Genomic DNA, 12,500 nt, shown 5'->3' with positions numbered 1-12,500 from the left:
GAAGCCTTTTGTTGCAGAACAATACTTATAGTTGTTATCTAAACATTCCCAGTTCGAGATTAAACAATTTGGATTGTTTGGTATAACTTTAGTACTGATGTGTTTTAAAAGTACAAATTGAGGAAGCATGAAAAAAGGAGTTTTTGTATAATCACCTTTCTCTCTACCTCGACTTAGTTTGTTAGCAGTTCCTTTTTTCCAGCACCTGGGGTTAATAAAATTGCTTGCAAGAGAAAAAACAAACAATTTTAAAAGTCACTGCGTTGATTCTTTTTACAGACGTTGGTCAATTGAACGTTAAAACAGTATCGGGTTTCCTCTTATTTTAAGTTATGCACCTATCAATGTAAACCCCGTGGCGGGGGGGGGGGGGGGGGTGCGGGCAAGGGGTGGGGATTTGACAAATTTTAAAATTTTTCGATCAAATTCCCCAGGGTGGGAAACGAAAGGTCAATCAAAAGTGTCAAAAAAGCCCCCACCCCAGGGGAAAAAATCTAAACAAACAATGCTATAATACTATATAAAACGAATAAAAAAACATTTCAAACACGTTGTTACTACTTTTATTTACGGTTAACGGAAGCTCCATTAAATTACTCGTTGTAATTAAGTATTTTCTCTCTCCACTAGCATCTCTTATCTTGTACAACAAAATCAATCCAGGAAGATTGACCGGCTATATAATATTAATAAAACTTAAAATGCTTTATAACATCTGCTCAACATGTCGGAACAGGTCGGATCAGTGACCCATAAAAAATCCTCTGACTTTCATGGTGGAATTCGATTATAATCGTGTTTTACAATCAGATGGGAACTTGAAGATAAAAACTTTCTCAAAATAGACATTATCTGTTTAGATGACAGTTTAAAGTATCGGATTATGGCGATTAAAACAAATGAAAACTTCATACCTTTCTCCAACAGCGTGACTTTCAGGAAGCCTCGAGGGACGGACTTGGTAACTGCTTCTGAATTGATACCAGGCTTCTGTCGGTCAAAGTGAAATGTCCCGACCCGGGGTCGCTTCGCACGATCAAAAGCCCGATAGCGGGGATAGTCCCAGGCATCAAATCCCCTCCCCTTGCCCGCACTCCCCCCCCCCCCCCCTACGGGATTTACATTGATAGGTGCATTAAGTTAACATATAAATCACTTAGCCATGGACTGAAATCTCTTTCTAAACTAATTCTTTTTTCTTGGGTCTTACATCAAACCATGCTCTACAGTCCTTCCAATTTCCCAAAGAAATTTTCCCGAACTTGTTACTTTTGATCGCGTTATACTTAGAATTGTTAGTTGACATGGAAACAAGAACTTTATATTTCTCTGAGACATTATTGTTTTCTCCCCGGCTGTAATTCAGGTTAATTCTCCTCGTTTGGAAAAGACATTCGTTCCCAAGCTGCCGTCTAGACGGATTCATCTTCTGCAAATAGATGATAAGAGCAATAAGGTTTTTAGGAAACTGCCCAGCTACCTAAATCTAACCACTTACTTCTCACTTGGGGCAAAATGTTGGCTTAGGGGAGGGGTATTGGGTGGGCTGTTTCCCAGAAACCTAAGTTGATCCAGATAGTGTTGGATTCTGGAATCCATTGAATGGGATTCCGGTTCCCAGGTACTGGATTGAGGATTCTTTGTCACGTGGAACTTGGATTCCGGATAGGCCAATCATAAGTGGGATTCCGGATTCCTTGAGCTGTACTCCGGATTCCAAAGCCCAGGTTTCAGGATTCCTCGAGCTAAAACTTCCCCAATCCCGGATTCCACAGTCGAAGATTTCCCTGATTCCAAAGATCGGGCTCCCTTGCATGGGGCGAAAATGTATCACCATAAATTTCAAAGCATGCAGAAATTTTGATTCGGTCAGAAAAAAATCAAGGGATTGTGGGTTCTGTGGTTAATACATTGTATAGTGAAGCAACGCTATCCGCGAGGGAATGTTAACATGAAAAACGAGTTCGAATAAATTAACTGAATAAACATTTTCCATAAATCATTGGAATTTTAGACAGCGATACTTTATCACCCAAATCTCGTAATTATATTACTAAAAGTGCTGGGCTGGAACGCCTACCTTCACAACCATTTTGCCGTGTTTTACAGCTAGATAATAGTCTGTCTTGTCATAAAGTGAAAATGCTCTTCTGGTGACATTACCCTTAGGAACAAAATCTGAAAAAAAACAAAACAAAACAAACCAAAACTTTACATGTGAAATATTTGTGATTTTAATAAAGTTATTATGGTTCTTGCGGGTTTTTTAAAGAAAGTAACAACCGAAATTGCAGTCATTTGACTGAAAGGGGGCCAATTTATAAAGGGAAGTGTCTTACACAACACTAATAATGGAAAAGGAGAGAGAAAAAATAGGGAAAGCGAGGAGAGCGAAAAAAAAAAGGTTGAATGGAAAAAAAATTGATTCTTTGTTTTTATATTGGCTGCTGTTGAACTTTTTGAAGAAAGAGGTCTATTTTAGCAGTAACGTTTTGATTTATAATAATGATAATAATAATAATGACAATAATAATATTTATGATGATGATGGTAATTGTTACTATACATTGTTGTTATAACTTCAGTAGTGCGGAACTACAACTAAAGAACATTATCTTTAAATCCTTGAAGTATCCACACCCTAAGACCCTAAAAATACTGATTTCTGGATTAGCTATGCATTGACTTTCTCACTGTGACGTTAACATTTTCTTTCATCTTCAATTATCATCATTTTCATCGACGTTGGTCTTGTACACCACAGTTTTCTAACCTCTCTAGCGAAAGAAACCGGGCTTTCAGCGGAGGAAACAATACAATATATTTGGCTTGATAACTTACAAATGCCACAGTCGCTTGGATTTCCCGTAAAGGACAACTTAGTCGCGTTATTCTTCCATTCGACTTTGAGATATTTGTTCGTTTTAAAAGACTTAATGGTGTAAACGCCATCAGGATTGACTGGTTTGCAAGATAGACTATTACTTCCAGGCAAATGGAACTGCAGGATCAATCCAACCTTGGAAGGAGACAATAAATACATTTATTGTAATTCATCGTGCTTTATCTTCATTTTTTAAAGACACAACTGTGCGATTAAAGGCTCAAGTCTCTTAAAAATTAAAATTCAAACATTTGAAGTCGTCTATGCCTTAGAGGAATTTTATTGTTCTTTTAGCCTAGGTCATGGCACTTTCCATTATTTTGTCTATTGTTTTCTTAAACTCTGATAAGCTCTCCACTATGAATTGGTGAGAGAAAGGCCTTTTATAAACACACAGTCATCGCCTTAAATAAATGATTCCCATGCATCATTTATAAGTCCCACCTTCAAGCAAGTGAGATAAAGAAGAGAGCACAACACCGCGATCGGCTTGGAATCCATAGCGTGACCATAAAGCCTTTCATCTGAAGATATATACACGCTCGATCGGACACGTCAACCTTATAATCGTAGCTACGACCGAACTCTTCACGACGCATTGAGAAGGTCATTGTTCGATTCGAAAAAATACTTCTAATAAATAATCACAGTTCTTGATTAACCGCTGTCCACTCAGCTCTCATTGAAACCTTCGGCCAGTACTTTCCACGCAAGGTAGAGATATTCACGCGCACTCGCTCGCACTCATAGACGAGTAGGAGAGCACTATATCTATATCCCTGAGGAAAATTTGGTACTATCATGAGCTGTAGTCTAGTGTAGCCACTATTTATTGCTCGAGCAGCATCTTGTCAGCAGCACCACGAGCCGACTCAGGCAGTAGGTGCTAATTAACCAAGAATAATGCAGGAGAAGAAATTTGCGTTAAAAATCAAAGCTTGAAGTCGCGGGGAGATTTAAATTCTTTTTTGTTCGGGGGCGGGGGGGGGGGGGGGTACTCCTCATTATGGCCCATACGAGGAGGCTCCTCCTAAAGGAGGGAGGGGTATCTTGATCTTTTTCATGCAGGCTTTAAGTATATGAAAGGGTAAGGTACGGATTTCACTTGTCGAAGAATATGAAAGGGTAGGAAAATCAGTCATCTCGTTCTTTAAAATGGTCTAAAAGGGATAAGTGCATTTTAATATGGCTGTGAAAAAGTTCATGTTTTGTGATTTTTATTCATGTTTAAAAGACAGTGCATTTACAGCAGTTAAAAGGGATGCTAAGTACTAAACTAGGTATGTGAAAGGGCTTTCATTGCTGTGACTATGTTGATTGGGCTCCCCCCGGACAACAAAGGACTGCAAAGGACCGCAAACGAATATGCCGAAGAACGTAGGATCTATAAAGACCTGATCAGCAAAAATGAAAAGTAGACATATTAAATTCTGCAAGCAGAATACTGCAATGCTGATCGTACTACGTGAAAATTAACTCTGCAAGACATCAACACGACACCGAAAGAACTCAAAACAGAGCGGGATTGTAGCCATAGACAGCTGTATCGCCTTCTTTGGGGCTCGTCTGTATGGCGTAACAACACAGAGTTCTGTGTTGTTGGGACGTCGAGAAAACGTTTAGTCAAAAGGGATGCCAATTACGTACTAAACTAGGTATGTGAAAAGGGTATCATTGTCAAAAGGTATATGAAAGGGGCACCGTTTCTGGCAACAATGGTATATAAAAGGGTAAGGGGTTGGACCTCGGAGCGGAGCCTTTCCGTAAACTATGTTGATTGGGCTCCCCCCGGACTGAGCTGGATGGCAATCAAATACGCTACTGTGTCCAGCCAGTCTTTAAAACTTAGATATTCAATTCGTTAATTAAAGTTAGGGCTTAAATAGACCTATTAGAGTTACACTGATGCCTAAACGAATGATGTTTTCACTCACGTGATCTGCATCTATGCGAATTTATTGGAACAAAAGAAAACGTTTGGTACGAAAAGAATTGAACTCCCACAGGGGTGGACGGGGGTGGTCTGGGACACCAATATAGCCGCCGTGACGTCACGGGGAGCACAAAAAGGCAGTCATGAGTTACGCATGAATATATTGTTTGTTTTAACCATGGATTTATTCGTAGCATGCAGATAAACAACAGTTGTTATTTTGCTAAGTAATTTTAAGCTACGCAGTTATTTTACATACTACGAGTGAAAGTAATTTTACGCACATGTAAATCTACATATTGCCACTATGTGCATTAAATTCATTAAAGCTTATGACTGTTATTTCTTGTATTCGATATAAACAGTCCATCGAGTTCTCAGGTCTCGAGTGACAAGTCCTACTCCAACGCAGGCGAAAAGAAACAAAATAAAGATAATTTTTTAAAAAAAGATATATTTCTCTCTTCAACAATGAACTTTTTTTACTCATGTTATTCTACTGGGTGCAAAATATCTGAATTCGATTATTATGCATATAAAGATGACAGTCATTGGCAATCGATTCAATACTGGCCGTATTCGATTTGATAAAAGATTTCTAATAAATGTTCTCAGTTCTTGTTAACCGCTGTCCACTCTTATTGCTGAATCTAACGATTTGTACCAGTTTCTTTGGAAATTCTTTAGTTCATGTAGTAACTTTTTACAACATAACACACAAAGATAAGTTAAAAGGTCAGTTAACTGAGTTAAGAATAATTTCAATACGTATATCTCTTTCCAAAGGATACTGACCTAAAACTGGTCAATTTGTAAATTTTAATTTTATCAATTTTATCAGTAAGGCTTTATCATTTTATAGTAAGGTTTAAAATCTCTTCATGCCAAAACTGAGAAATTATTAGCAACAGAAACAATGTGCTCTTGTAAAACGTTGTCCTAGCTCCTTGTTTTTATGGTGGTTACACAACCACATACAATATTCAGGGCAAGTGTAAGAATAAACTATCATTATATTTTAAAAATAAATAAACTCACATGGCTAACGAATCACCGACGTCGTGAAAAAGAGTTAATGATCATTTTTTTCTCTCTTTTTTTTGTTTTCGCATTGGTTTTGTCTTCGTGTTGGATCTGACTAAAACACAAATATTTTCTGGCATAACTTACCACCACAACAAAGTACTTTGCAAGTGTTTTATCCATCTCGTCGATGTCGTTTCAGCGACTGTTGACAAGACAATGTTTGCAAGCTTTGAAATTGGTGAAGAATATAAAGGAACAGAATTCTTTAAAAGTCAAGATGACATTATGAGGTGTTTTCCCTATTCTTAATAATAGAACCTTAAAGGTTGCCCCGGCGCGCCCCTTGTTTCAAGACAGAATCGAAACTTGCTGTTTGAGAGAGGTGAGCTCCTTTCGAGAGGAAAATTTTCCGCTATTTCATCCAGAAGTTAGATGAAAGAATCAGAATAGAAAAGCTGCAAATAAAAAAGTTACGAGTGCAATGATGCAAAATCAAGAAAGACGACAACGAAGATTAAGTAATCTATCAACAGGGACAGGGAATACAAACAAAACGAGTTCAACTCAACGTGCAGAAAATTCCACAACAGCAGTTGGGTCAGCGAAGGCAACAAGCGATGTCACTTTTCACGGGCGCTATGATTCACGGAGGACAATTCAGCAATTCAATAAACAGCTTGAATCAATTCCTTAAGTTAGCAGTCCAAGAAGCAAAAGTAGAATCTTCTCCAAAGAGGTACAAACGATTAAAAGTATTAGATTCTGACTTTGATTAGTTGAATTATATTTAAGCTTACATAAACAATAAGCTCTTTTGAGGGCAGCACTGAAATATGGAATTCGGACGATGGAAACGGAATACGGAATACGAAATGCGGAATCAAATATCTTTCACAGAAAATTAAAGAACTTCACATTGCATAATTTAGTACAATCCAAAGAGAATTTGTTTTAGTTTTCTTAGCAGTTCCCTTAAATATATTCCCTTAAATATATTCTTGTTTGTGTTTTGATAAAGTTTGCCGTAGTGTGGGTTATTGCACTGCAAGGCTGACAAAAGTTATCTTACGAGTTATTTATGGGTTGAATAATACCGTTAAATATTACCTGTTTAGCTAAGTGTCAAGAGTAGTAGTAGTTTGCCTCAGACCACACAACATGATTGTCCCCAAACTGAATACTCAACACATGACTCGACATGACTGAGCCGTGTCGTGACCACAGTTCCAGTGTTTTAGCAATAAGTTCAACTTTTTCACCAAGCTGAATGCTGATGGTATACTGGTGTAACTGATTTTGCGTTGACGTCCGTATTTTTGTTGAAGAGGCTTATTAAACATGGCGCATTACTTTGATGTAATCAGTTGAGGAATCAAGCAAATGCATGCACAATTCTCTCTTCGCTTTGGACTCCACAATGCCATGGTTCTCTTGAGCAAGTTGTCTTGATAAATAAAACTGAACACTGTTGAACACAACCCAGAAAAGACACCAAGAAAAAACTTGACGACGACGCCTTGCAGTTATATAAACGACGCCTCTGTCGATTTGAACGAAGTCTGTCTCCATATAACTTAGTTATTATCAGTGACGTTTTTCTCCGCTCTTTGCTGTCCAATGAGAATTTGCATTGATTTCCCGGAAGTGGTATGAAGAGTCTTTTCACCGGAATCGACTCCGCTAGTCATACAGCAGTCTCCTCTACTAAGGTAATTTATTCATTTATGTCTTTTTTTAAAATCTGTTTATTTATTTTACTGCCATTGCTATTTTTTTTTTCAAATCGATCGCTTGGAACCTTCTTTCAAGGATTCCGTATTCCGTTTCCGGGTACCGGATTCCATGTTTTAGTACTGCCGTGAACAATCACTAACTCACTCGCGAGAGCCTCGCTCGTTCGTTTGAGATTCTTCACAACTCATGAATAAAAATAGTACGAACTCACCAACCATGAAGTAATCTCTGTAAAATTTGATAATTTTAAATTATCAACCCTTAGCTGTTCGACCAGCCTTGCCTTGAAGTTTAAGTGTTAAAATTTAATCTCGGATTAGCGCTGGATCAACTGAGCCCCAGCCTACAAGTGATCTGGTGACATTCATCGTCTTGTCGATTAGAGGTATTCTAGCTGTTAAATATTCGTTACAGACTACCAAGGGTAAATTGGCCAAAAAATCATGTTACTCGGTAGGCTCTGAGTTGCTTTCAGTGGATGGAATGAGTATAATAGTGTTCCTGTGTTCAGACAGTGTCAAGTTAAGTTACTAATCAACCTGCGAAGAAAAATGTTCGTCTTAGAAGTCAATTAGATATATTCAGACTAACTTCTTAATTTGTCAGCCGTAAACAGGATGTTATTCATTTGCAGTCTTTGTAACGTTTGACCCCTCTTCAGCGCAATGAAGGGCAAAGTTAATGGAAAGCGACGCCCATTGCGAGTGATAATTAATAGTGTACTTATCACGGGTGATACAGTAGTTAATCTAGTATACCGGCTACTAAGGCGGGTAAATTGGCCAACAAAATCGTGTTGCTCGGTAGGCTTTGATTTGCTTTCAGTGGATGGAATGAGTATAATAGTGTTCCAGTGTGCAGACAGTGACAAGTTTATTTTCTAATCAACCTGCGAAGATTATTTAAAAGTTCGTCTTCGAAGTCGATTAGATATAATCTGAGTACAATCTTGGACAGAGTAAAATGGAACAGCAAACCCCCATCCCCCCCCCCCCCCCACCCCAAATCAAGGATGAAGCCGCGCAAAAGCCAAAACGCGCCATTTTCCCATCCTTGATTTGGGGGGAGGGGGGTACAAATTTTCCATCTATTTTGTCCAAGATTGTAGCTTCTTAATTTGTCAGCCGTAAACAGGATGTTACTCAGTTGAAGTCTTTGTAACGTTTGACCCCTCTTCAGCGCAATGATGAGCAAGGTTAATGGGAAGCGACGCCCATTACGAGTGATAATTAATGTACTTATCACGGTTAATAAGCTTTGTAAATTGATCATGACAAACAACTTGCCAATTTTAGGATTAAGATTTTAGGTTTAGATTAGCAAAACAACAGTTTTGCACGTGCATCAAGCTTTTTGTACATTTCTTTGACGTCGTTGGGCGACCACGACGTGAAACTTCCTAATAATTTCACGTTCTGTGGGGGGCGCAAACAGAAGACAACGATTTTTTATCTCTTTTTTTAAACCTAGATAGAGTCCTTTAGTATGTAACTCTAAAAAAATTCACCAACATTTGACAAATTGAACGAGATGTGACATGGAAAAACAGCGTGGATTGACTTTTTTTAGAGACCCAATCCCCCGCGACGTCGAATTCTGAAATATTGATAAAAACAACACTTTATTTAATTTGGCAAAAAGTAAAGCGTCTAAAATATGTAAACTGATCACAAAAAAGTACAGACTCTGCGTTTGATGTCTTATGTGCTTAGATGAAGACAAATTGATATATTACCAAAATAAAAGTGAGTTAGAACACAAAGAAACTATCATTATGACTGTACTAAGAAAATTTCAGGCATGTACCAGATGCATATACTGTTGTCAATAATATAAAGCATTTATGCCTCGCTTAATTATCTTTTGGAATTAGTTGTTGCTCAGATCTAAACCTCTGAAAAGTTATTTTCCAATTAGTTGTCCTTCTTGTTCAATCAATAACGTTTTGCAAAGTCAAAAAGTTAGAATTAAATCGACCTGCCTTGTTTTCAATGAAAAGAAAAGTTTATCCATTTTCCTTTTGCCGGATGCAATGGCGAGGCAGAAAATCCACTAAACTAATCAGAGCGCAAAATGAAAACAATGGATCAAGATTGTACTTTCAAACCGAGTTAAACTGTTTGTTACAATAAAATCCATCACTGAATAATGAGTAAACCAGGACCTTGGTAAGAGTATTTTTGAATATTGGTCATCAGCTATAAACTGGAAAAAGTACAAAACAAAACGGCAAAACAAAAAGTACATGTCGCTAAAGCAAAAAATTCAATGTCGCTAAAGTAAAAATACAGAATATTTTTAAACAAAAATAGACCAAATCAGTAAGAAAGCATACACACCACCAAACATCATTCCAATAGGGTGCGATATTTCTGGTAAGCGACGTTAGCGCATGACAAAAGGGACCTCTGGGGACAAGGTTACGACATGGCCAGTACCTTACGCATGTGTACAGCCATATCATCAATGTCCGTGGCAGCCAATTGGCAGTCATGGACAGCTGTTTCGCCCTTATTTTGCTTATATTGCCTAGTTTGGTTATGTCGGCAGAGTGTGCTTTCTTGTGGAATTTGGTTTGCGGAATCTTTGCTTTAGTATTAACGGAAATTTTCACTGTACAATTGATATTTTGAACCAAGTACTGCAATCCCTCCAGGTCTTCCATTTATCTAAGGATACCCTCCCAGCCTTGCTGCTTTTGAGTACTCGAACAGGCTTGGAACGAGTCCTGACCATCTTGTAATTTTCTATGACATCGGCATTTCCCTGAGCATCACGGTATTGCAGAGTAACTGTACTTGACTGGAAAAAATGCTTGTCCTCAAATGACTCAAAGATTGATGAGTTCTGCAATCAAAAAGCGATGTACATTTCCCTAATTACACATGCTGAAGGTAAAATCCATTCTTTGTTTAAATTGGTACTTAACCCTTAAGGATTAGTTTTTTATTAGGGTTTAAATCCTAATAATACAGGTGAACAAATCGATCTCCATTTTCAGATAGACCATAATAAACCTTGATTACCCCCTAAAATTTCGCCTAACCATTGTTTCCAATTTCTCCCGGGTATTACAGTCGTCCCAAGAGAAATCGAAAACCATGGTTATGCAATCTTCTTTTTGGGGGTGGGGGGTGGGGGAGGGTTAACAAGGTGCATTATGGTCAAGTCTATGTGAAAAAAGTGAATGGTCTTTACTCTTATCGATTGTAGAAACGACGTCTAAATGTTTAAAACTCAAGTGGAGCCACAAGTGGAGGAGGGCAGGTGGTTTCACTGCAATGTTTTGACCTTTTGAAGGCGTTTCCATGGTCTTAGGTGTGCAGTTACCATGGCAATCCATATGTTCTGATGCGGTTAATCCTTCAAATCCCAGTAGCGACTAATATTAATTTTCTTCTATAAATGTCAATACAGCATCAAGAAAAAAAGGGTCAAAAGTATATCTCCGCTAGGAAAGTGCATTGATCTAATTCTTTAAGAGAAAATGAACGGAAACAAATCTGGAGAATTTGTTTGTGAACATTGGAGTCAAGCGGGTTTCCATCGCTGACTCGGCCCAGGTTGCAGTTAGGCAAAAGATCTTTTTTCTGAAAATTTTTCCTCCAGCGACTAAGATAAAGGTGCAAATTTCGTAGAGTTAAACAAAAAAAATGTTGCAAGAATCGGTTTGTTCTACTACGTCCTTATGCAAGACAAAAGGGAGAAGTTATCTAGAAATAAAGGGCTAATGGATATTATTTGTAGACAATAATTAGACGTACCTTTACTACCAAACGTTTTCCCTCTACTGCCAGAAAAGAGTCTGGAAAAAGAACAGGTTGAAGAGAAAACTGCATTGTTCCACTAACCGTGCCGACCGAGGTCCAGTCGCTTGTGTATATAAATCCTGTTAGGAAACCAGTTAAACAAGGCAATTTTAACAACTGTATACATACTGCACCCTCTGGGCGCTTATCAAATTTTCTGAGTCCAGAGGGGGATCTTATTTGAAGAGGGGTACTTATATTTTGTTTTTCATTTTATATTTTCGGCCTCAAAATAATATTGTCTTTATTTATAATACAGTCGACTCCTGTTAACTCGAACCTCCCGCTAACTCGAAGCAATTTTCTTTTCCCTTCAGATCATTTTCTATATAATTTTACCGCCGCCTGGTTAGCTCTGTTGGGAGAGCGCCGGTCTGCTGAGCGGGAGGTCGCGGGCTCAAACCCCGGCCGGACCAACACTAGGGTCTTTAAATAACTGCCTTTGTAATGACATCTGCAAATGATTAGACCTTTTAGTCTTTTCGGTGAGGACGAAAAACCGTAGGTCCCGTCTCACAGCACTTTCACTGTTCTGGTTCTTGTGGGATGTAAAAGAACCCACACCACTGTTCGAAAAGAGTAGGGGACGTAGACCCCGGTGGTGTGGCCAACCTTTACGGGTTGTGGGATTGGATAGGGACGGCGCTAGTTCGATAATTAACGGTAGACACAAAATGTTCTTACTTGCTGCACTTTCTTCTTTGTTGCCCGTGAAGGAAACTTTGAACCTCTGCGCATTTTCCATCCATTCGCTCTTAAGGAATCTTTTTGCTCCACTTTCTCTTTCGCATGCTTCAACAGTGACCTCGTATTTTTGTACATTATTCGAACTACACCATACGGGTTGCAAGACCAAGGCTGTGAATACCTGAAAATAGGTCAAGAGAGAAACTGTTGAATAAAAAATCAAACCACTACCCCTCTCAATTTCAGAAAGTACACTTTGCGCACGTGCGAAGCGTTAAGCCTAAAATGTAGCTACACCCTTGCTTTCGCACTCAACGTTGGAGACTTTATTGCCCAGACCTTCTCCTATGAAAGCTTGAAGCTAAGCTAGCATAAGTTCGGTTGAAAAAACAAATAGACAGTTGAACTTATTAAAGTAAGTTTTCCG

At 38.5% G+C, this 12,500-nt stretch overlaps 2 protein-coding genes across 2 annotated transcripts in view; both read right to left on the bottom strand.

The window, feature by feature from the left end:
• Positions 1-1,141: 1,141 nt before the first annotated feature.
• LOC140929248 (uncharacterized) lies at positions 1,142-6,622 on the bottom strand. The gene is made up of 4 exons (XM_073379053.1): positions 5,988-6,622; positions 2,842-3,019; positions 2,081-2,178; positions 1,142-1,429 (listed from the first exon to the last, which is right to left on the bottom strand). The coding sequence occupies exons 1-4, from the start codon at positions 6,021-6,023 to the stop codon at positions 1,181-1,183; spliced, it is 561 nt and encodes a 186-aa protein (XP_073235154.1). The 5' UTR covers positions 6,024-6,622; the 3' UTR covers positions 1,142-1,180.
• Positions 6,623-9,836: 3,214 nt separating this feature from the next.
• The window catches only part of LOC140932497 (uncharacterized), a 3,647-nt gene continuing 983 nt past the window's right edge, over positions 9,837-12,500 (bottom strand). The window contains exons 2-4 of the mRNA XM_073382105.1: positions 12,071-12,254; positions 11,342-11,466; positions 9,837-10,424 (exon numbers count right to left, since the gene is read on the bottom strand). Of these exons, the coding sequence (XP_073238206.1) occupies positions 10,188-10,424; positions 11,342-11,466; positions 12,071-12,254 (546 nt within the window). The 3' untranslated portion in view covers positions 9,837-10,187. The remainder of the gene's footprint in view (positions 10,425-11,341; positions 11,467-12,070; positions 12,255-12,500) is intronic.

The sequence above is a fragment of the Porites lutea genome, chromosome 3 (assembly GCF_958299795.1).
Source record: "Porites lutea chromosome 3, jaPorLute2.1, whole genome shotgun sequence".
NCBI lineage: Eukaryota > Metazoa > Cnidaria > Anthozoa > Scleractinia > Poritidae > Porites > Porites lutea.
Note: the sequence above shows the minus strand (reverse complement) of the source record. Positions and strands in the feature narration are given on the sequence as shown.